Source organism: Mandrillus leucophaeus, unplaced genomic scaffold (assembly GCF_000951045.1).
Source record: "Mandrillus leucophaeus isolate KB7577 unplaced genomic scaffold, Mleu.le_1.0 Scaffold889, whole genome shotgun sequence".
Lineage (NCBI taxonomy): Eukaryota > Metazoa > Chordata > Mammalia > Primates > Cercopithecidae > Mandrillus > Mandrillus leucophaeus.
Window position 1 is genome coordinate 184,876 of NW_012109685.1, and position 26,593 is coordinate 211,468.

Sequence of the window (26,593 nt, forward strand, 5' to 3'; positions counted from 1 at the left end):
ATAATAAAAAAAATAAAATAATAAAATAAAATAATTTAAAAAAGAATTTTACCTTTTCAGTTGTAAGTGGTTTTGCCGGCTTTTCTGGCTCCTTTTCTCTCTTTTTCTCTTCCTTTTTTTTTTCCTTTTCTTTCTAAAACACAGCCCAAAGTTTTGATAAGTTTACTTTTTAAAAAAATGGCAACTTTTGACTCATTTTTATTAGTATGAGTCATTTAAAAAAAGGTAGAAATATTCAGTAATTACAATATCTATGTGCTACTGAAACATAATAGTAAACATAGCAAATTCATATTCTCATTGAGGTTATATGCTGATGACAGCAAAGAGTATCTGTGAAAAAATTAAGACAGAGGCACAGAGTTAAGACAATTTAGAACTTCTTTGATATATTAGGGTTTGTTTTGTGTTTGTTTTAAATGAATGAGCTCTCCATTCAATAAATTCTCACTATATCCTTCTATTAGGTTCGACTTCCTAACAGCAATCACGCAGTTGAATTATGAATGAGAAAAAAAAAACTAAGTGATAGGACAGACTTCTTTATTATACAAAGATAAATTATAATAGGTAAATATAAGAGGAAGACTAAAAATCTGCTTTTTTTAATCACAAAATATCTTCAGTGTTACAGGAAGTCAGGGACCCCGAACGGAGGGACAAGCTGGAGCCATGGCAGAGGAACATAAATTGTGAAGATTTCATGGACATTTATCACCTCCCTAATAATACTCTTATAATTTCTTACACCTGTCTTACTTTAATCTCTTAATCCTGTTATCTTCGTAAGCTGAGGATATACGTCACCTCAGATCCACTGTGATGACTGTGTTAACTGTACAAATTGATTGTAAAACTTGTGTGTTTGAACAATATGAAATCAGTGCACCTTGAAAAAGAAGAGAATAACAGCGATTTTAGGGAACAAGGAAAGACAACCATAAGGTCTGACCGCCTGTCGGGTTGGGCAAAAAAAGTCATAATTTTCTTCTTGCAGAGAGCCTATAAACAGACGTGCAAGCAGGGAAGAGATCATTAAATTCTTTTCCTAGCAAGGAATATTGATATTAATACTCTAGGAAGAGAATTGCATTCTTGGGGGGAGGTCTATAAACAGCCCCTCTAGGAGTGTCTGTCTTATGTGGTTGAGATAAGGACTGAAATATGCCCTGGTCTCCTGCAGTACCCTCAGGCTTATTAGGGTGGGGAAAAAACCACTCTCTGATAAATTTGAGGTCAGACTGGTTCTCTGCTCTCAAACCTTGTTTTCTGTTGTTTAAGATGTTTATCAAGACAATATGTGCACAGCTGAACATAGACCCTTATCAGGAGTTTTTGATTTTGACCTTTGCCTTGTGATCTTTATTGGCCTCAGAAGCATGTGATCTTTGTTCTCCTTTTTGTCCTTGGAAGCATGTGATCTTTGTGACCTACTCCCTGTTTGTACACCCCCTCCCCTTCTGAAGTCCTTAATAAAAACATGCTGGTTTTGCGGCTCAGGTGGGCATCACTGTCCTACCATGATGTATGATGTCACCCCGGCAGCCCAGCTGTAAAATTCCTCTCTTTGTACTCTTTCTATTTCTCAGGCCGGCTGACACTTAGGGAAAAAAAGAAAGAACCTACGTTGAAATATTGGGGTGGGTTCCCCCGATACTTCAGTCTATCATCACAGATTTTGCTTTAAAAAAAGGGGCAAATACACTGATTTTCTCATGAGAAAAAGAATGTTCAAGATAGTGCTTGGGGACCACAGCCAACTGACTAGTGTAAGGCAGTAGAGGTAAAGTATAAATGGCATTATGATAGTCACAATTTGCATTTCCAATAAGGATTAGATATAATGTTAAAAACTTAAGGATTAAAAGTATCAACAATAAATCTTAAGAGCCAAAAGAGGAAAATGAAAAGAGGTTAAACAAAGAGCATTCATAAGGCATTCAGAGGAAAGAGATGACTAGAAACTGAGAACTGAAAGTCTACTGCAACTAAACACTAATCTTGCCCTTAGTCTCCTGACAGCAAAAAAAGAAAAGACAAACTGATGAACCTAGGGAAGGCAGCATGATAAACATGCAGAACTTACTCAAAATACCTAAAGGCTGCATTTGTACCTATGCCTTTAAAATGGTGTCTGATGCAACCTCTGTCAGACTAAATCCGCCGTCTGTCAATCAGGAAAGATAATATTGGCAACTCCTAGGCCATAATGTGAGAGAAATAATAAAAGTTGAAAGTGCTTTGCAACCATTCATATAAAGTTCAAAAACAGGCAAAGGTATGATGTTGGAGAGGGTACACACTAGTATAAAACTATTTCAAAAAGCAAAAAATAAAGACGATGATGATAAAAAATCAGGATGTTAATTACCTTTAAGGAGAAGGGATGAGGGTATTTAGGAACAGTCACATGGGAGCTTTCAAAGTGGTAATAACGTTGAGTTTCAATATACATTACACAGTGATAGTCTTGTAAGTATTAAACTAGATATATATTTAATGTGCATTCCAGCACTAAAAAGAAAAAATGAAAGGCACTAAGAACCTAGAAAGCAACTTTGCAAACTATAAAGCACTACACAAATATAGCACATTAAAATTTTAGTGTTTGTCGTGTGATTTTAAAAAGAGGAAAGGAAAAACTTTCATCTTAGTTCAAAATTTTAAAAGAAATTCATAGCAAAGATCTTTATATTTGGGTCATGAATAAGCAACGTCTTCAACCGCAATTTTAAGAACAGGGAAATTCTAATGCATTTCTCTTTTCAACCTTTTGTTTTATTACCCATTAATAAAAGGCAATGAGTGTTGTAATAGTAATTCACCAATTAGTGAAAGCATTTAAGTAGAGGACAAAGCTAACAAACTATTGATATATTGCTTTGCAACAAAAGGAGAATACATGGATAGAATTTCCAGAATCTGGACAGTTTATATCTCAGTCTGCTTTAGACTAGGATTATTTAAAATTATGTTTCAATAATGTTTTTCAGGAACAGGATAAAAGTCAACATGAAGTTGAACTTGTGCTAAAACCTGAAGAATCTATATGCTTTAGTTACCAGAAGAGCATATGTCAAAAGTGACATTTTCCCTTGAACATTAAGGATATTAACATAGTCTAGCACAGAAGAGACCATCTAGGAAGTTGGGATAATTCTCAAAAAAGATCTTCATATCTACTCAAGTGCCTGGGCTTTACACTGGAAATAAGGAAGATCTAACCGTTTAAGGATAACTAGAAACATTACCTATTGCTAACTCAACCATTTCCCAAATCAAAACCTTCATTTCCAAAACACAACTATCACTTTTTTTTTTTTTTTTTGAGACAGAGTCTCACTCTGTCACCCAGGCTGGAGTGCAGTGGCACGATCTCGGCTCACTGCAAGCTCCGCCTCCCAAGTTCACACCATTCTCCTGCCTCAGCCTCCCCAGTACCTGGGACTACAGGCACCCGCCACCACACCCGGCTAATTTTTTGTATTTTTAGTAGAGATGGGGTTTCACCGTGTTAGCCAGGATAGTCTCCATCTCCTGACCTCGTGATCTGCCTGCCTCAGCCTCCCAAAGTGCTGGGATTACAAGCGTGAGCCACCGTGCCCAGCCCACAACTACCACTTATTAAGTGCTTCTCATGGGCCAGTTGATAAGTACCTTACTGTCTAATGTAATCTTTGCAACAATTTTCTGCAATAAAAACTTTATCTACTGTCATCTTACAAATGAAGAAACAAAAAAGAAGTAATGCCCAAAGCAACACAGTTAATCAAAGCTAGTGGTAGGACTGAGGGACTATGGAGCCCAAACTTTGAAGTCTCACTACTCACTGTGGTCCAGTGGAGCTTTGCTATTTATTATTGCTGTTGCTATTCCTTACAGTAACAGCTAATACTTTCTGCACCCTTACTACGTGACAGGCACTGTTGTGGCTCTTTTAATCCTCACAACAACTTTATGAAGTTAGAAATATTATCCCCATTTTATAAGTAAAGAATAAATAGGATGTGAAAAATTTTATATATAAAATATTTTCTATATATTCTTAGTAAACTATGGTGCAGAAAGCAATGTGATAGAACAGTTTCAATAATATGTTGAGAAAGAGGCCGGGCATGGTGGCTCATGCTTGTAATCCCAGCACTTCAGGAGGCCGAGGCAGTCGGATCACCTGAGATCAGAAGTTCAAGACCAGCCTGATCAACATGATGAAACCCTGTCTCTACTAAAAATACAAAAATTAGCTGGGCATGGTGGCAGGCACCTGTAATCCCGGCTACTTGGGAGGCTGAGGCAGAAGAATCACTTGAACCTAGGAGACAGAGGTTGCAGTGAGCTGAGACTATACCACTGCACTCCAGCCTGGGCGACAGGAGCAAACTCTGACTCAAAAAAAAAAAGAAAAGAAAAATATGTTGAGAATGAGTTGCTTCTGAACCTCTCAGAGCTATTAGTCATTGCTATGGTTTGAATGTTTGTGTCCATCCCAAAATTCACATGTTAAAACCTAATCCCCAAAGTGATATTATTAGGAGGTGGGGCTTTGGGAAGTGATTAAGTCATGAGGATGAAACCTTCATGAATAGGATTCACACCCTTATCAAAAAGGCCCGAGAGAGATTTCCAGCCCTTTCCCACTATATGAGGGCACAAAGATGCACCGTTTTAAGAACTAGAAAGTGGACCCTTCATGAGTCTTTCCAGCCTCCGGAACTGTGAGAAGTAAATTTTTGTTGTTTATAAGCTACTCAATCTATGGTATATTGTTAGAGCAGCCAGCACAGGTAAAGACAGTTATTTCTCAAGAAGGCCATTGTGTCATGAGTAAAAGTTTGATTTCCTAATCACCACAATTGGTGGGCACATATGAAATCACTAAAAACAAATCAAATTTGCTAGCTACATTTACTAGAGGGAGAGCATGACTTGATACTCTTTAACACTGGAATTCAGCTGTAAAAATACAGCTGTCAAGACACACGCACACGTATGTTTATTGCGGCACTATTCACAACAGCACAGACTTGGAACCAATCCAAATGTCCATCAATCATAGACTGGATTAAGAAAATGTGGCACATATACACCATGGAATACTACACAGCCATAAAAAAGGATGAGTTCATGGCCTTTGTAGGGACATGGATGAAGCTAGAAACCATCATCCTCAGCAAACTATCACAAGGACAGAAAACCAAACACCACATGTTCTCACTCATAGGTGGGAATTGAATAATGAGATCACTTGGACACAGGGCAAGGAACATCACACACTGGGCCTGTCGGGGATTGGGGGGTTGGGAGAGGGATAGCATTAAGAGAAATACCTAATGTAAATGACGAGTTGATGGGTGCAGCAAACCAATATGGCACATGTATACCTATGTATCAAACCTGCATGTTGTGCACATGTATCCTAGACCTTAAAGTATAATAAAAATAATAAAAATACAGCTGTCACCTACTCTGATTCCGGCAGTGGTATTAGGAGATAGGCTCTGAAGTAATATTAACAGCATGGGCTCTAAACTCATCATGCAGTTTGACCCACAGATGACTCCCATCCATAGAATCAAAAGCTGCTAAAAGATCTAAGAGTACTGTGAAAACCTAATTTGTTTTAAACTATTTTCTCAGCAAGAACAAAATACTGCAGTGTTTTGTATTTTAAAATAGTAGTTCTTGAAACCTGGTGGTTAAATGCACCAGTGACATAGTGAAACAGCTGACTTCCTGTGCAAGAAAACTGGTTAAACATTCAAGTTCAATAAGATGGAGGTAAGTACATGCTGGGTTCATTATAATCAAACTATACTTGAGTTATTTAAATAAAGACATAGGGCTAGGTGCGGTGGCTCACCCCTATAATCCCAGCACTTTGGGAGGCTGAGGTGGGTGGATCACTTGAGGTCGGGAGTTCGGGACCAGCTTGACCAACATGGAGAAACCCTATCTCTACTAAAATTACATAATTAGTCATGTGTGGTGGCACATGCCTGTAATCCCAGCTATTCGGGAGGCTGAGGCAGGAGAGTCGCTTGAACCCAGGAGGCGGAGGTTGCAGTGGGAGGCTGCAATAAGCCGAGATCGCGCCACTGTACTCCAAACTGGGCAAGAGCGAAACTCCGTCTCAAATAAATAAATAAATAAATAAATGACATAGTTTCACACATTTTTAAGCGCTCTCTCTCTCTTACTACTCGCCTCCCCTTTTCTCTTCCCTGGGACTAGACCTGTATATCCAACCACCTACTAAATAACCTCAATGTTCCACAGTGACCTCATAACTTAACACATCCAACTTTTAATTCACCTCTTTCCTTTTCTGCTCAAACCTGTTCCTTCTTTTCAGCTTGTATCCTTATCTCACTAATTGGCACCATCATCTACTAAGATGCTCAAGATAGAAGCTGGAAGTCACAAGCCTTCCCAAAGCACCTCCACGGGACATCAATTACCAAACCCCATGTACTGTACCTTCTTAAGACCTCTCAAAAGTACACTCTCTTGGCCAGGCGCGCTGGCCTACACCTGTAATCCCAGCACTTTGGGAGTCCGAGGTGGGCAGATTACAAGGCCAAGAGATCGAGACCATCCTGGCCAACATGGCAAAATCCCGTCTCTACTAAAAATACAAAAATTAGCTGGGCGTGGTGGTGCGCACCTGTAGTCCCAGCTACTCACGAGGTTGAGGCAGGAGAACCACTTGAACCTGGAGATGGAGGTTGCAGTGAGCCCAGATCCCACCACTGCAGTTCAGCCTGGCAACAGAGCAAGACTCCATCTCAAAAAAATAAAATAAATTTTAAAAATTACATTCTCTTTTACATTCCCTGTTACTACTTTGGAGCATGTCCCTCTCATTTTACACCTGGATTAGAATAATAGGTTCACTCTTTTCCTCACCCATCACCACAAAATTCATTCCCCATGGAGCCTGTAGTGTTACAACATGAAAATCTGATCCTGTCACACCCGCCCCCCAACGCTTAAAACTCGTCAGTAAAAGTGCCCAAGCCTTCAGAATCAAACTCCTTCAGTGGGCTCACGAGAAGGCTCCTTCATGAGAAACAGAGGAACCTGGCCGTTCTACTCATATTTCAGTTATGCCATTCTGCTTGCAACTCCCCAAACACTCTACTTTGCCCATATGTTTTTTCACAGGCTAGTTTCCCTATTTGGAATTCTTCCTAATCCTTCCTTGTGTCTAATGCTTATTCAGAGCATAAGATGCATCAAAATGATGCCTCCTGTATTAACTGCAGTACAGTAAGCGTACTTCAATCACAGTCCATAATATATTATATTTTAAACTGCTATATAATTATCTGTTTTCTTGCCTTAGACTGTAAGCTCCTGGAGGGCAGGGGCTATATCTTGTCTTTGTATACCACACATCTAGCCAACCATTTATCATTTATCCCATGTCTACAGGAAAAAATGATAGTTGAAAGAATGCCTGGAACTAATTTATTAAGGCCAATGTAACAAAAAAAAAATAGGTAAAGAGTCAAAAGAAATTAAAACTCTCAAATATTTGTAGGGATGACTTTAAAAATACACAGTGGTAGTATATGCACCCCAACCACTTCCACCCAAAATGCATTCTAACAGTTATCATTGATGATTCTGAACTCATGATCCCATAATACCCACGTTTTATCTGTATGGTGTTTACTACTGCTTAAAAAAGAAACTTGGCATTAACTTTGTTTAACTTTTAACAACAGAATTATAGAAAGAAAAGTTTTGTTTTTGTTTTTGTTTTTTAAAAGTTCCTGTAAGTATAAGATAGTAATGGGCACAACAACAAAAAACTAATTGCTTCTTAACTGTTGAGATATAGCCATGGCACCAATAAATCAGTTATTGTGAAATTAAATATAGATTCAAAGTTCCTTAATCATAGCTGTGGTATAAAAAAATTCTAGAAATTGCTGTTTTAATTCTAGGGATCATTCAAAATATAAGCAACTATTATAGTGTTTCCGAATGACACACTGCAAAAGGAAGTTAATTTACCATTTAACACTACATAACTCAGCTGGTTAAAACATTACCATACCTCCAATTTATTTTTGTCAACAGCAGCTTGCAGAGAAGGAGAGGATACCAAAGGCTGAAGAGGAGCATCAGAGGAGGAAATCTGTGGAGTGCAGGTGAAAAGTGAGGAGGAAAAAACAAAAAGAAAGTAATAAGAATTGACAGGCACAGGAAAGAAAAAAAACCCTGTATATTTTTGTGATATAGAAGCACTTAAGAGACATGTTAATAAAAACAATGCATCAAGAAATAAGTACTGCTTTTTAAAAATTTCAATTTGAAATTTATAAAAGGGTTTACTACTGAATAATAAATGATTTAAAATGGATTTTACTAGGATATAAAACTTAAAATGTAGTCAGATAAGATCATACCAAAAGTATATGGAAAATAATTAAGCTTCTCTCACAGTTCATCTTTAGTCAATGTGACTATTGAAATACAAATGCTCTGAAACATGAAGACACACTGTCCCAAGTAGTAGAAGAGCAAAAATGGGTTTTTGTTTTTACTTATAATAACTTTTAAGAATGAAAAATAAAACAGAACTGAAATAGTAAAAGTTAATTAAAATTTTAATCAATTGTTTAAGAAAATAGAAGAAAAGCTAGGAGAAAAAAAGAACAGATTAATGTAATATAACAGCTGAGCAGCAGACTTATTATAAAGCAATTTGTACACTTCCTTCTTTAAGATCAGCAGGCAAACACCATTTCCAGTGCTATACTTGCTGAATTACCCCAAAGCATCATGAGACAGTTATATATGCAGCACAGGCAATTTATACACGAAAATGGGTTTCATCTAAAAGCTTTTATCACACATCTTACTGCCCAATTTCTACATGCGTAGTTGATCACTTTAATGGAAGCATTATCTTTCTGCTCTCTCTACTGCCAAAATGTAACTGAAATACATTTATAAAATGCATAGATCTTTGAGGCCATAAAACTGACATCTCTATATTGCCCTATCATATCAATAGTGCCTATGAGGAATTTTTAAAACTAAAAGGAGCTATTACAGATAGGTCATTCTGTAATGTCAAAATAACACTTCTAGGTGACAAGTTCTCCCTCAATCTGCTTGTTATTAAGTTAGTTGTGGCAGTAATTCTCGAATCACAACACAAGACTATAAACTTTAGGGAATTTTCTTTTCCTTGCTTGCTCGCTGTTGGCTCTAACTGTGTAAGCTAGCCACTTAATGAATATTAATGCAAGTTACACAGGAGAGAAAATAAACAACACAAGAAAACGTAGATCTTGCATTTAAAAAAAAGTCAAAGCCGAGCCTGAAAGCCTGGTTTAAAACTGGTTTGTCCTATTGGATATTTACTTACTAGAAATCTTTAATTACTACTTCATATAGAAAATAAGAATAAAGAACTTTGGGAGGCCGAGGCAGGCAGATCACTTGAAGTCTGGAGTTCGAGCCCAGCCTGGCCAACATGGTGAACCCTGTCTCTACTAAAAATACAAAACTTTAGCCAGGTGTGGTGGTGCATGCCTGTAATCCCAGCTACTTGGAAGGCTAAGGCAGGAGAATCACTTGAACCTGGGAAGCAGAGGTTACAGTGAGCCAAGATCACGCCACGGCACTCCTGCCTGGGAGATAGAACAAGACTCCGTCTCAAAAAAAAATAATAATAATAAAAGCCATAAGATCACTTAAGAAGACAGCTGTGTCATAAGGACCTCTTTGCCTAAGCTCATGAAAAGCAGAACAAAAATATAAAAAGACAATGCAGGCATTGAGTATGTCAAAAGCTACTAATCCTTAGAAAGCAGTAAGATAATTCATTATAAAAGTGCTTGTCCTCCATTTGAGAAGATGATAAACTGATGTGGCCACTTTTAAAACTCAGTAGCAGGAATATAAAATTCTATTCAATAAATATCAGTAATTTAACAACAACAACAAAAAATTTCAGACAGGGTCTTGCTCTGTCACCCAGGCTGGAGTACGGTGTGAAGATCATAGCTCACTATAACCTTGAATCCTGGGCTCAAGTAAAAACCTTTTTTATTTTAATCACTTTTTTTTTTTTTTTTTTTTGAGACAGAGTCTTTCTATGTTACCCAGGCTGGACTCAAACTCCTGAACTCAAGAGATCCTCCTGCCTCTCAGCCTCCCGAATAGCTGGGATTACAGATGCGCATCACATTTTAATACAAAAAAAAAAAAAGAAAGAAAAAGAATAAATGCTTTAATACCATGTTCCAGTTGAGAAAGAAAACAAACTTACTTAAGAAGAAAAACATCTGAAAAGTCAATGGACAGATGAACAAGTGAATCGATAACAAATCACAAACATAATGGAAGAAAAAAGACACAAAAGAGTACACAGTGTATGAAACCACTTGCATAAAACTCTAGAAAAGAAAATACAATCTATGGTGATTGAAAAAAAAACAGATCAGTCACCAAGGCCACAGTTGGGGGCTGACTAGCAAGGGGCACAAAGAAACCTTCAGGAGTGACGAAAAGTTTCTATATCTTGATTGTGTGGTAGTGGTAACACAAGGATATGTATTTGTAAACATTCATTGATCTGTACCTTAAAATATCTACCTTTTATTATATATGAATTATATTTCAATAAAGTTACTCTTTAAAGTCATATTAGCAGGGTAATATACATTATGTGAGCAAGGAATAAACAAATCAACATATTGACAACTGGAAGCAAGTGACAGTACAGAACACAGGTAAATGAGGGAAGAAAAAAGGGCAGTGAAAAGGAGAAAATAAATACAGAGACACGAAAAGCTAGGTACGCGAGACTTCTTTCTAAATCTCTAGTAGGAAATCACCAATATCCATCTTCCGGATTAGTCCTCCTAACTGGTCTCCTTGCCCCATATCTTGCTCGTCTCCAAATCCATTCTGCATACCATGTCATTCTCGAAGTAAACCTGACCACCACAAATCACTGCTTAGAAGGTCTGAATAGTTTATATACACATTATATAAGGACAGAGTCCAAACTCCTTAATCAGGCCACAAGTGTCATCTACCTTACCTCCCTGTCTTCCCTCCTCTGGCTACATTCATATCCACTCTGCCCAGCCATATATGACTCCTTCTGGTTCTCTAGTCTGCTTCTCTGAACTCTAGGGGCCTTTCCTCTTGCTAGTCCCTCTGCTTCAGAAACCCATGCTTCTATTAGTTCCTACCCATCCTTTAATTTTGAGTTAACACTGCCTCCTCTGGGAATTATTCAAAGTATTCCTTGATCTCTCTATAGAGCCTGGAGTAATATTACCTCTTAAAATATTTCCCTATTATGTAAGTTTTATCACATGTCATCTCTTATAAAGATCTAGTTACTTATCAGTATTCTTTGTTCAACTAAAGTTATCTGAGGCAGATATTAATTCTATTCTGTTCACCATCTTTAGTACCTGACATTCAACAGGTCTCAATAAATATTTTCAACTGTTACAGGAAAAGAGGAGGAAGAAAGCATCTCAGAAGGAGAACCAAAAGGAGGCTCAGTCTCAGCAACTGCTCTCTGAAAGTTCATTGGCTTGCTAACATACTTTTCTGAAATCCCACAGAAGTTATCCATATTTACTTTCAAATTTAGAATTTATTTTGTAACTAGATATTAATTCCATTTCACTGGCTCCTAGTACTTTTATACAGATAGAGCATAAGACTCTGACCTTATAAAACTTTGCTGGAAATTGGTGGTGTCAGTGAATTCAGTAGTCATATTTAAATGTCCTTCCCAACTCCCACTCACCCCCTTCTATCCATGAGATAATATGTGGTAGAAATCCAGTAAAGACATTCTTCAGAAATAAAATGAGTTTTCTTCAGAAATAAAATGAGTTTAACAGTCCTTCCTTCAATTATTCTTAAGCTCAGACGTTCTTCGCTAGGCCATCATCAAAGTAACCTACATGTGAAAAAACTCCCAGAACACTACAATTGTCCTCATGCAAAAGAAAAACTGACCATGCAAAACAAGTTCCCGACTCCCATCTACAAGAATAAGGTGAACAAACACCCTTTGAAAAGGTATAAAGTAATTGAAGGCCATAAAGCATAATGTTTAAAATTTTCTTGATGAATTTTTTGAAATATTTGCTACTATCACCCTTTTAAACAGAATAACGCTATGAAAATTAAATCTGTGGTCCAAAACACTGAAAAAGATGCAGTCACTGAAAAACATCTTACAGATTAATTGTTGGCAATGGATTCCTTCAACCTCATTTTGGAAATTCCTGGATATGTTTTCTAAGTAGAAATTTTATCACAGCAATTCTTGAATGGCTATCTCATGAGCTTTTAGTATAGAACGAAGCTCAAGTTTTTCAGAAGTCTTGGAATCATTTTAAATATATGATTTCCAATGTCTTTTGCATTTCATGGCATGACTTGGATTAAAAAAGCTGAAAACATACACATTTACTAAATTAGTACATAACCCATAAAAAACACATCAATGAAACTCATCAGTAGGAGGATTAAAAGACACTGAAAACTTAACCAAGTAACCATAGCTACCAAGTGTATAGAAGAAGCCTAAATCTTAATATTTAATATTTTAACTTTAAAATCTTTGGCCAAGTCAGTTAGAATTCTGGAAAACTTAAAAAAAATTTAAGTCCTTCACTTGCTCTATTGGAGTGTCCCATAATTAAGGGGCTGATTAAAATGTGGAGATGTGGAGAGATTAATGAAACAGAACTCAAGCCAAGATTTTTCCAATGATATAAACTCTTAAAATTGAGTATTCATTTTTCTTAATTATCTACCTGATTACAGTCATTTGCTGCCATCACAATAGCTTATTTTGCAAGCAGTTATGTGCTAGGCACCCTACTAAGAATAGAGTATACTTTATCTTAATTCTTGCAGCAACACTATGAAATTCAGACACTATGACATCCCTGTTCCACAGAAGATGAAGCAAACTGTAATGAAAAGAAGTAACAAAGAAAATCAAGCAGAAACCATGTTCTTTTACATTAATCTCAACTCACTAGCTGAAGAGACACAGAGACAGGATGGGGCAGGGGGAGAGAGAAAAACTGCTGGAGGAAAAGAGCAAATTATGTGGCAGTTCAGCCTCATCTACCTAAGTCCTCTTGTATCTCCTAAACTCACTTAAAATACTTAGTTTCCCACTGTGATTCACTACTGGTAAATGAGCAAGGGGAGGAAGACAGACAGGACAGATTTCTCTTTCTCTTTTTTGAAACAGGGTCTTAACTCTGTTGCCCAGGTTGTAGTACAGCGGTGTTATCACAGCTCACTGAAGCCTCAACCTCCTGGGCTCAAGCAATTCTCTCACCTCAGCCTCCCGAGTAATTGAAATTACAGGCACACTCCACCACGCCCAGCTAATTTATTATTATTTTTTGTAGAGACAGGGTCTTGCCATGTAACCCAAACTGGTCTCAAACTCCTGGACTCAAGCGATCCTCCCACTTCAACCTCCTAAAGTGCTGGGACGACAGACGTGAGCCACCATGCCTGGCCAACAGGACAAATTTCTGCAAAGTGTTTCAAATTCCCCTGTCACTCAATGAAATCAGGTAGAACAAGGGAGGTAGACTCATTCTATATGACCATAGTAGGCAGAATTCTGACAGCCACTAAAATTCCCACCCATGTAACACCAGCCCTGTGATTGTGGACAGGACTGCGGTAAATCAAATAATGAGCGGGCCATGTGTGGACTAAAGCAAATGTCAGATTCTGACTTAAAGCCTGCCACCAGATGCAGTTGTACAATGGAAGTACATCAACTCACTTGCCACTATAAAGCCTGCCACCAGATGCAGCTTAATTGTCACTTACTACTCAATGATAGGGTTTTGATATGAGTCTGCATGCAACTGATTTATTATGGTCTCTGTGCAGTCAAACCTCTCTCCCAATGTTGATCTGTGTTTCTAGCCATTCCCCAGCACTACCATCACTGCTTCAGCTCTACCTCGGATCATCAGGCAATACATTCTCACATGGAGCACACGACCCGGATCCCTCACATGCACAGTTCTATTCAACATGCTCTATTCAACGCATTGAATAGAGCACTAGGGGAGAACAGTAGGATTCAGTAGGGAAGAGACAAGGAAGCTCAGAGGCAGAGAAACTCGAAATGGCAGCAACAAGAGGGAAGCAATGCAGTTAGCCAAGATTGGCCAGAAGCCAGGAAGGACTCCCCATCATGGTGGCAAGGTAAGCAAAAATCCCTAACAGTCCACATTCCCACCAGAGCCCCTACAATCTTAGCTACAGGAGACTCCTTCAGCCCTCACAGGCCCTGAACCTAGTATAAGGAGCTGCCTGGAGTCCACGCAACCACACTATCCCAGAGAGAACTCATGCTAGATCTCAGCCACCCACTGGGACCAAGCTGCTGCTGCACAGTGCCATTTTGACAGTACCGCCAACACTAGACTACATCCAGCCCTGAAGCCCATACTCCCAGCATCTTGACATCCCTGGGATCTCCCAATGCACTTGACATCTTCCTGGAAGGCCTCAGCATCAGAACACCAGCTAGACTCAGCAGTGTAGTCAAGTCCCTGGCACCTGAGTCCTGCAGAAGCCTACACCCTGGAGAAGAGGCAGTCTAGCACATCAGGGAGTCTGCTCCAGGATATAAGGAGCTGAAGCATGTGCTCTCTAGACATGAGAGCCACCTGCCTGGGACTGCCACCACAGACAGTGCCTCTGCCCCTTCTAGGAGCAGAGCCATTGTGTATCCACGTACACTGCCTGGAACACCAATGCAAGTACCTGCACATGCTGCCCAGGGACAGCATGAGAACTGACTGGCCTGGTTGGCCACCATCCACACACGTTGCCTGTGCAGTGGACAGGACTGAGGAATGGCTTGCCCCTATCACTGTCAGTGCCCACACACCCAGCTCAGGGACCCAAGAAAGGGCCTGGTTAGAGGTACTCCATGGCCACCATATATATCTGGAAAGGCCTCCTAGATGCCTGAGAACAGGTAGACTCGGAGCTGCTGCCACCAACACCAGCATGGACTGCCCAGGGGCCTAACAACTGACGTACTCAGACTGTCACTGTTGTTGGCACCCTCCACCTGGGGACCCAAGAACCCTCCCACATAGCCACAGCCACCACCACCCACATGACCCAACTAGGGGCTTGAGGATTAACTCATTTGGGTCCTATGACATCCACTGCACGTGCCCACACAATCTGCTCATGATCAGCTGGGATTTATCTCAAGCATGTATAAATGGTTTAACATATACAAATCAATAATGTGATATATTACATCAACAGAATGAAGGACAAAAACCTTATCATCTTTTCAATAGATACAGAAAAAGAATTTCATAAAATTCAACATCTCTTCATGATAAACATTCTCAACAAATTAGGCATAAAGGAACATACCTCAACATAATAAAGGTCATATATGACAAACCCACAACTAACATCATACTGAATGGGGAAAAGCTGAAAACTTCTAAGAACAAATAAGACAAGGATACCCACTTTCGCCACTCTTATTCAACATAATAACATAATATTCAAATTTGAGGGGGTAGATGTCCCATTTTACATTATGTGATTTTTATACATTCCATGCCTGTATTAAAACATCTCATGTCTCCCATAAATATATACACCTACTATACACGCACAAAAATTAAAAATTATTAAAAATAGATGAAAGACTTAGCTGGGTGTGATGGCTCATGCCTGTAATCCCAGCACTTTGGGAGCCCAAGGCAGGGGGATCACTCGAAGCCAGGAGTTCGAGACCAGCCTGGTCAACATGGCAAAACCCCATCTCTAACAAAAACACAAAATTATCCAGGCCTGGTGGCATGCACCTGTAAGGACAGCTATTTGGAAGACTGAAGCAGGAGAATCACTTGAACCCAGAGGCGGAGGTTGCAGGGAGCTGAGATCGCACCACTGCACTCTATCTAGCCTGGGCGACACAGCAAGACTCCATCTCAAAAAAAAAGAGAAAATTAATTATAAAGACTTAAATAGGAGACCCAAAACTATAAAATCAGAAAATATAGGAAACACTGGTCTAGGCAAAGATCTTATGAATAAAACTTCAAAAGCACAGGCAACAAAACCAAAAATAGAAAAATGGGACTACATCAAACTAAAAAGCTTCTGCATGGCAAAGGAGACAATTAACAGAGTGAAGAGACAATCTGTAAAATAAGAGAAAATATTAGCAAACTGCTTATCTGACAAGAAACTAACATTCATAATATACAAGGAACTCGAACAACAGCAAAAAAAAAAAAAAAAAAAAAAAGTTAATAGGCAAAAGATCTAAATAGACATTTCTCAAAAGACAAAAAAATGGCCAACAAGTATATTAAAAAAGGTCAAATCAATAATCATCAGAGAAATGCAAATCGAAACCAAAACAAGATATCTTACCACGGTTAGAATGGCTTATAATCAAAAAGATAGAGACTGGAGAGGATACAGAGAAAACAAAACTCTTAGACACTGTTGGTGGGAATGTAAATTAGTACAACCACTGTGGACAATATGGAGGTTTCTCAAAAAATTAAAAACAGAATTACCATATAAGCCAGTAATCGCAGTACAGGGCATTTATCTATATGAAAGGAAAGTAGCATATCAAAGATACCTGAACCCCCATGTTTACTGCAGCTCTATTCACAATAGCCAAGACACGGAATTAACCTAAATTTCCATCAATAGATGAACAGATTTTTAAAGTGTGATATATATACACAATGGAATACTATTCAGCCATAAAAAGAATGAAATCCTATCATTCACAGCAAGATGGATAACCCTGGGGGCTATTATGCTAAGTGAAATAAGTCAGGCACGGAAGGATAAATGCCATGTGTTCTCATTCTTCTGTGTGAGCTAAGAAAAACGGAACTCGTGGAAGCAGAGGGAAGAGCTGTGGACGTTAAAGGGTAAGGGAGAGCAAAGGATGGGGAGAAATTTTTAACAGATGTGACATTACAGCTAGATAGGAGGAGTACGATCTAGTGTTCTGTAGTATTGTAGGGTGAGTACGGCTAACGATAATTTAGTATATATTTGCAAAAAGTTAGAAGATACTGAATGTTCCCAATACGAAGAAATGATAAATGTCAGCAGGGCGCGGTGACTCACGCCTGTAATCCCAGCACTTAGAGAGATCGAGGTGGGCAGATCACGAGGTCAAGAGATCAAGACCATCCTGGCCAACATGGCAAAACCCCATCTCTACTAAAAATACAAAAATTAGCTGGGCGTGGTAGCACACCTGTAGTCCCAGCTACTCAGAAGGCTGAGGCAGAAGAATTGCTTGAACTCTCAAGGCGGAGGTTGCAGTCAGCGAAGATCGTGCCACTGCACTCCAGCCTGGCAACAGAGTGAGACTCTGTCTCAAAAAACAAAAAAAAAGAAGAAGAAGAAATGATAAATGTCTCTCTGTGGATACCCCTTAAGTACTCTAGTACTCCTGGAATACCTTAGGTATAAGGTACTTTTATTTTTTTAAATCTGTTCCTATTTTCACTATGATAAATGTCTCTAACAATCATGTCCTCTTTGTTTTGGTATCCTAGGAGATTGCGAGCATAATAAGTGATCCAAATTTATTTGGATGAGTGCTCAATCTATTACTGAAGATGAAACACTGAACAGAAATATGCAATTCTCAGTAATACATAAGATTAATTACTTGCTCACTGATCACCATGAAAGAGGAAAAAATACTTTAAATCTGCTACAATATAAATGTATTTATTATTACTTTGTTTATATTGGAATAGGTGGAATACATTTTCCCTTGCATTTATTGTGACTTTTGTAAATCTTTCTGCATTTTCATTTCAACAGTACTATAAACTCAGAAGTATATACTGAGGTAAACAAACTTCTACCTTAAAATTTTTACTCTCAAGCCTACAAAAAAAAAAAAAATGGAAGAAACTGTTGAGTGAATACCTCTATAAACATCACTAATATTAGTCAAATACTAAATTATGCCATATTTGTTCTCTCTCTACAGACACAAACACACAAAGCTGCTAGGTTTCACCAAACCACTTGAAAGTGTTAGGTATCATGGCATTTAATCTCCAAGTGTTTTATTCTACCATATATCTTATAAAGGAAGGAATTCTTACAACTAAGCATACCATTATTACACCTCGAAGGGGGGAAAAAACCCAACTCAGTAACAGCTACCATTCCAAAATAAAACTATCTTATACATTACTATGTAAAAATAATTTCCTAATTATTGCTAAAAAAAGAAACATATTACAAATATAATTTTAAAATTTATATTTTAAAAGTGTGTAATATAAAACAGTATGTTCTCTATAATAAACTACAATGATTTCTTAATATTTCATATGAAAATGCATTATACTTTTAAGTTAGTCCTTTCCCCCCTCAATGCTTACAGTGGCCTTAATTTTATAGACATTATAAATATTCTCAATGCTGTTAATTTTTAATCAATCATTCAACAGATTTCCTCTCTTATATCCACTGTAAATGCAGCTCCAATGCTACACACAAGGATATCTTTGCTCTAAAATACACACTAATGATATTTAAAAACTTAGGTTTTTTTTTTTGACACAGAGTCTCACTGTGTTGCCCAGACTGGAGTGCAGTAGCACAATCTTGGCTCACTGAAACCTCTGCCTCCTGGATGCAAGCAATTCTTCTGCCTCAGCCTCCCAAGGAGCTGGGATTACAGGCATGCACCACCAGGCCCGGCTAATTTTTGTATTTTTAGTAGAGACAGGGTTTCACCATGTTGGACAGGCTGATCTCAAATCCACCTGCCTCAGCCTCCCAAAGTGCTGGGATTACAGGCGTGAGCCACCATGCCCAGTCAAAAAAAAAAAGAAATTTTGAATAAAAAGAGATAGGGTCTCACTATGTTGCCCAGCAGCCTGGTCTCGAACTCCTGGGTTCAAACGATCCTATCACCTTGGCCTCCCAAAGTGCTGGGATTATAGGCATGAGCTACCATATTGAGCTGACACTTAAAAACTTTTTAAACAAGATTTTTTTATGACCAAAGATAGCATATTAAAATATCCTAACTTTCTTAGGATTTGACTGAATTTTTAATATATTGCTTCTCCATTTGGGCCAAATAGTAAACCAGTTTGTAGGAAAAATGAGACGAATCTATTTCCATTGTCTCTAAACTGCTTGACGGATGACTTCACCAAAAGATTAACTAGTTTACAGCTTATCAATCTGGGAATCAAGTCCAAAAACATGATTTCAACAATAAAGGCAATTAGCCTTAGACTATAATTAACTTGGATGAGAAAATTTTTTTAAAACTACAAAGGAACAGCTGATAAAACATAACAGTCCTGTGTCATTTAACAATTGGGATACATTCTGAGAAATCTATCATTACATGATAGCATCATCGTGCAAACATCATAGAGTGTGCTCATACAAACCTACATGGTACAACCTACTGCACACTTAGGTAATATGGTAACATCTATTACTCCTAGGTTACAAACTTCTACAGCATGTTACTATAGTGTAGTATACTGTAGGCGATTCTAACACAATGGTAAGTATCTGTGTATGTAGGTATATGTAAACATAGATAGAGTACAGTAAAAATAAGGAATTATAAACTTATACGACCAACGTTGTATACATACTCTGTCATTGACTGAAATGTTGTTATGGGTACCTGATGGTATCTGATTACTACTGTAAAGACTCAACTATTAGAAGTATCAAAATGCTTGCTAATAACAAAAATGTAAATGCCATGTTTTAATATATTCCTGGGCTACTGGTTTCATTTCTCAACAGATCAACCAAAGAAAGCCCTTAGAGGAAGATATATTTGCCTTTTTTTCTTTTTCATACATTTCTAGAATCTAGGGAAAAAATTTTCTCTCCCACCATTTTCAATTAGTGGTTCTAGCTTGCAAATTTCAAAAATCAACTCAATTAAATGCCATGTAAGTGGTTATTAGATTTAGAATATGTTCCTTTCTAAATCAAGAGTTCTGTTCCGTAAGAGCTCAACATTATATAACCAAAAAAGTTCCAATATTCAAATGTAAATATATACAACTAGTATATTTTCACAATGAATAAATTAAGCTGTAATGCATGTTAAAAGTTTGAGATCTAGTCAACAAACAATTGATGAGACATGAAGGTTTTACTTACATTTGTAATAGCTATGGCATTTTTATCGTAGTATTTCTTCTTTTCATATTTATCTCTGATGAAAAATTCCACTGCTCTGGAAACAGATAACTTAAGGAAAAGCACGAATTCAGTGATATGTACACTTCCCTTTATTCACTCCTCTCCACAAAGTTGGGACTCTAATTTTCGTACTCCTCAGTCTGTGCTCTCTTTCACATTATTTCTGCAACTACATTCTGTAAACTACTTTTCTTTCTCCCAAAGAAGTCTACCTCTTTCAGGAAATTTTCTCACTGAACAAAAATCATCCGAACTAATTCTAGAAAGAAAAGTAAACGACAATTCTTAATTCCTACATCACCCCCACCACTATCACTTCATCACCAAACTTTAAATTTAATTCAGGTTCATTTGGGGTTTTTAGTATAAGTAAAGAAATTAACATCTATGCAAGTACCCACACTGAGTCAGACATTGTGTACTATATACACTGTACACACTCCGGGTCCTTTAATTCCTCCCACACCCCACTAATGTGCATATTATTAGTTCCATATCATAGATGAAGAATCAGCAACTTGGAAAGATTAAACACTTGTGATTCCAAAATCTATGCTCTTTTCCACTATATATGCTGTCTCTGGGCACATCATATAGGATTCCATATGTATCAGAAGAACAGTGGCCAATTTCATCCTTGCAAAGTTGAGAAACGGGAAAGTCAAGATGCTAAAGCCAAGGTTAGTCTTCTTTAATTTCCTGAAGTTGTCTGGACTCATCTGACCTGTTAACAGAGTGAGTAATTTATACTGGGATTGAGTGTTTAGAGTCACGTGACATCGGTAACTTCTCTTACCACTTGTCATATTCCACTGAAATGGAAATTCTCACATCAGGGGTTCTTAACCTCTTTAGTGACATGAGCTCCTCTGGTACTCAGGTAAAGCCTGAGGACTCCTTTCTGATAATTCTTTTCAATGCATAAAACACACAGAATTACAGGGAAAAAAAAAAACTAATCACACTGAAATATAATGTCTCTGTGGATCCCCAAGTTAAGGGGATCATTCTATTCAAAGGAAAAGTTACCTGGGCAGTAATACAATACAGTTTCAGTCAATAACCATTAATAAAAAGTTTTAAAAAAGCCTTTTAAACTGACAGTTGAGGCAACAGATAATAGAAAGGGTTGACAGACCACACAACAGGTCCCAGAATAATGTTGTTTTGTTATGACACTGATGAGACAAAAAAATTATTTCTAGCCGAGCCACTGTTTGTGTAGACTTTGCGAATTTTCCCCTATCTATTTGGGTTTTCTATGGGTACTCAAGTTTCATCTCATATCCCCAAGATATGCACATCAGGTTATTTCACATGTCTAAATGGCCCAGTATGAGTGAGTGTGGGGTGTATGTAAGTGTACCCTGCAATAGAATGGTGTCCTGTCCAAGATTGGTTCCCACCTTGTAACCTGATCAGCTGGGAGAGGCTCCAGCCACCAGCAACCCTAACCTGGAGTAAGCAGGTTGAAAAGTGAATAAATAAATATATACAAAATTATTGCAAAAAAAAATGTGTCAAGTATACAATCATACAAATGCACAATAAATAAATGATGTAGTAAGAAAGTGCTCAGCAAGTCCATCATATTTGTTATTGTTTTTCAACTTCATGATGGTAGGAGGTGCTCATTACAATTTTTGCTTTACAAACATTTATTCCTTGATTTGACCCACCCCTACTATGACTATCACTCACTGATTCACTAAAAATTGGGTAAATAATTATCTCACTTGTTTTTATTAATCTTCCTTAAATGTATGTATACAACTCACCTTTATTTCAAACTTTGGTATTAGACATGTTACAGGTCTTTATTTAGAAATGTGATATATTTGTGACCAGAAATATGCCATAGGAACTTAACTCTTGTTTATATTAACTAGCCTAGGGTGAAACTGGTTTCATTACATGTCATTTTGCTTAAAGTTGTGGTTTCTAAGAATCTATCAAAGACATTAAGTGAGGCACTATATGGTGGTTAGGAAAAGAATTGGGGCATTATGAAAGCACTCACAGCGGGCCGGGGACGCAAGTTGGGCAGAAAATCTAAACATTCCATTTATTAAGAGGAATAATTGGATGTTGTTTATAAAGACAAGTTTTCTGGCTGGGCACAATGGCTCTTGCCTGTAATGCCAGCACTTTTGGGAGGCCCAGGTGGGCTGATCGCTTGAGCTGAGGAGTTCAAGACCAGCCCAGCAACATGGCAAAATTCCATCTCTACAAAAAAAATACAAAAATCAGCTTGGTGTGGTGGTTGTATGCCTGTAGTCCCAACTCAGGAGGCTAAGGTGGAAGGATCATCTGAGCCTGGAAAGTCAGGGCTGCAGTGAACCATGATCACACCACTGCATTCCAGCCTGGGCAATGGAGTGAGACCCTGTCTCAAAATCAAAAACAAAAACAAAAACACTTGGAAGTAAAACTACTCCTTTATCCATGGGCTGCAGAACAGATGTTGTATTGAACAGGCATGAAACGACATGTTTGTATATCTCCATCGGAGCTCTTGGGTTACTAGGAGCATTGTCAATGAGCAGTAACATTTTGAAAAAAAAAAAAAAATCTTTCTTTCTGAGCAGCAGGTCTCAACAGTGGGCTTAATGTATTCAGTAAACCATGCCGTAAACAGATGTGCTTTCACCCAGGCTTTGTTGTTGCATTTAGAGAGCACAGGCAGAATAGACGTAGCTTAATTCTTAAGGGCCTTAGGATTTTCAAAATGGTAAATATAACATTAGCTTCAACTTAAAGTCACCAGCTGCATTTTCCTAACAAGAAAGCTTCCTGTCTTGAAGCTTTGAAGCCAGGCATTGACTTCACTTCTCCAGTATGGATGGCATCTTCTTCCAACAGAAGGCTGTTTAGTCTCCATTGAAAATGTGTTGTTTGGTGTAGTCACCTTCATTAATTATCTTAGTTACATCTTCTGGATAACTTGCTCTTTCATCTTGATTTTTATGTTCTGCAGATGGCTTTTCTTAAACTTCATAAACCAGTGCGAACAGTGGCTCATATCTGTAATTCCAGCACTTTGAGAGGGTAAGGCAGGAGGATTACTTAAGCCTGGGAGTTCAAGAACAGCCTGGGCAATATAGCAAGCCCCATCTTTATGAAAAAAAAAAAAAATTAGCTGGACATGGTGGTGTGCATGTGTAGTTCTAGCTACTCAGGAGGCTGAGGCAGGACGATTGCTTGAGCCCAGGAGACAGAGGCTGCAGTGAGTTGACTGCCCCAGTGCATTCCAGCCTGGGTGACACAGTGAGAACCTGTCAAAAAAACAGACAAAACAAAAACACAAAAAAACTCATGACTCAACCTATGCTAGCTTCAAACTTTTCATCTGAGGCTTCCTCATCGCTCTCAGCCTTCACAGAATTGAAGAGAGTCAAAGCTTTGTTAAGGATTAGACTTTGGCTTAAGGAAATGTGGCTGGTTTGAACTTCTATCCAAACCACTCCAACTTTCTCCACAACAACAAAAAGGCTGTTTTGTTTTTTTATTATTCACGTGTATACTAGAGTAGTACTTTTTAATTTCCTTCAAGAATTTTTCCTCAGCATTCACAACTTGGCTATTTGGTGCAATAGGCCTAGCTTTCAGCCTATTTTGGCTTTCCACATGCCTTCCTCACTAGCTTAATCATTTCTATTACAGCTTTTTGATTTAAAATGAGCAAGGTGAGACTCTTTCTTTTACTAGAACACTTGGAGGTTACTGTAGGTGTTAATGTTGCATCTCACAGAATAGGGAGTGCAGAGGAAAAGAAGAAAGGGAACAGCTGATCGGTGTAGTCAGAATGCAAACTTTTATAAATTAATGAAAACCATGTATTTATGTTACAATTCTGTTATAACATTTGCCACCTTACAGTGGTGCAGTTCACAGTGCCCTGAAACAATTACAACAGTAACATCAAAGATCACTGATGACAAATCACCATAAAGATATACTAATTATAAAAAAGTTTGAGATACTGTAAGAATTACCAAAACGTGACATGGGGACCTGAAGTAAACATGTGTTGTTGAAAAATATGGCTCCCATAGACTTGCTTTGCACATGGTTGCCCCAAACATTCAATTTGTAAAAGAAAAGAAACAAAAAAAAAAGGTAGTATCTGTATAGTGCGAATAAAGCAATGTGCGATAAAACAAGGTATTCCTATGTAGAATACTACGATGGTTTTACAAATACCAAGTTTGTGAAAGTTAAGTATGTTAAGTATACAATCTTCTGGAGTTGAGTACAATACTAACATCTGGTAAAATTGTATGTTGCTGTGAATTTTCCAAAATAACAGATATCTGTGAAATCTTAATTGATATTTAATGTATTTTATATAAATAATTCAAATGCAGTTGAGAGTCTCATTTCTGTTTACAATAAGAAATCCTTTCAGAAATTATCTCTAAGAAGTATATATCTTAAAAAAATTATAAGAAGCCAAAGTTGGTATGTTTGGTACATAGTGTTTTTTAAAGATATAAAAATAAAGCATTAGGGTAGAAGAATTTACTGGAATCTTCCTACTTATTAACATAAGATCACTTTTTATACTTTTTAAAAGGCAATCCAAGTACACTACAAAGTGAATTTCTAAATTCCATGGGAATCACCCAAGGAAGAAATCTAGTTTGGAAAACATGCCGTATCTTTGGTTGTGCTCAGTTCCTACATGCTTCCTAGAGCAAGAATGTCTCACACCATCCTTATGTATTTTTGTACAAGGTCCCAAATGCAAGCCAATTCTGTACTATTAGTTCACCTAAAGAAACAGTTATTTATCCCACAGGTTAGCAAACTTTTCCTTGAAGGCCCGGAAAGTAAATGTTTTAGGCTTTGTGGGACAGTTGGTCTATGTTTCAATTACTCAACTGTCCCTTTATAGCTCTCCAAAGCGATCACAGAACATTCATAAATGAATGTACATGGCTGGGTTCTAATAAAACCTTACTTACAAAAACAGGCAGCTAGCTCACAGGCCTGTAGTTACTGATTCCTGAATTCTATTCAATGCTAGAGAGCAAAGAACAGCCAAATGGATTAATAGGGAGATATGTGTCTGTAAACTGTCATCATAAACAATCTAAGGATTTTTGAAGGAAATTTTTACCATAGTTTTGCATTATATGTTGACATTCCCAAAGAAGACAGTCTCCAATGTACAGCCTCATTTCCAGTACAAGCAGGCACTTATTTCCCCAGCAGTGATTGTGACCTTCAAGTTAGCTAATCTATTGAACCTGTACCTAGATATGTAAAAAGATAGTAATACTCACCTCACAAGGTTGTCAAGAGTTTGAAGATTAAGACATACATAAAACACTTAGTATAGTATCTAAGAGTAAGAATTTAATATATGAATTTAGTTTTATTTTTATATACTTTGGTGCCTCAGTTTCATCATTTTTAAAATGGGGATAATACCAGTATCATCTCATAGGATTATTGTAAGAATTAAATAAGCCACTAATATCTAAACAACTAAAATAGTGGATGGTACATAGTGTTATTTAAGTTTTAGCTCTTATTATGAACAAAGGTATTCTGATAGGCAAATCACTTAAAAGATAAGGTCCACGGTAGCAAGAGGAAATAGAATTACTGTATTGAGGGCTAAGATGGCTTGCATACCATTAAGTTTAAACAGATGAGTAAATGAGAAACAACAACAAAAGAACCAATGAATTTGGAGATCAGGAACTATTTATCTTCATTTTACAGTCTCCAGAAGTCATTTGAGATATAAGGACTTAATTATACTGACGTAGATCAATAATACAACTCAAAAATTTAGAAACAGAACAATAATATTTTCAGGGAGTCAGGTAAGTAATACACTATTACAATAACGGTTCAAGTTTTAATTTGGGACTTACTAAATAATATCAAATTATCCCAGAATATTCCCCAAGTCTACAGTTGTAAAGCACTCAGTACAGCACCCCTAATTCTCTCTGTCCCCAAAACTAACAATTGGTACTATACAAGCCCAGAAAAATTCCAACATTATTATATGTTTTGTCTTTTAACATGTATTTATATATTTTAAGATTTTTTTCTTTAAAAATATACCATTTGAAAGACAATTAAATTAATATCTACTCCCAAAGAACAAAATCTTCCAGTTTCAGACACACAGCACTGACAGCAGTAAAACTTTGAAAAGCTCAAAGGAGAACTGCTGATTAGCTTTGGTGCACAATAGATCTCATGGAACAGAAGTAATTAAAGTTTTTTAGATAAGACAAAATATCCTAATAATAAAAAGCTTAATGTAAAGCTTTATCATTTGTCATGCACTAGGACATGA

At 37.5% G+C, this 26,593-nt stretch overlaps 1 protein-coding gene across 1 annotated transcript in view; it reads right to left on the minus strand.

Moving 5' to 3' along the window:
- Window positions 1–26,593, minus strand: part of SMAP1 (small ArfGAP 1) — a 228,354-nt gene that overhangs the window by 74,384 nt on the left and 127,377 nt on the right. The window contains exons 4-6 of the mRNA XM_011969385.1: window positions 20,230–20,305; window positions 8,066–8,146; window positions 53–133 (exon numbers count right to left, since the gene is read on the minus strand). Coding sequence (XP_011824775.1) covers window positions 53–133; window positions 8,066–8,146; window positions 20,230–20,305 — 238 coding nt within the window. The remainder of the gene's footprint in view (window positions 1–52; window positions 134–8,065; window positions 8,147–20,229; window positions 20,306–26,593) is intronic.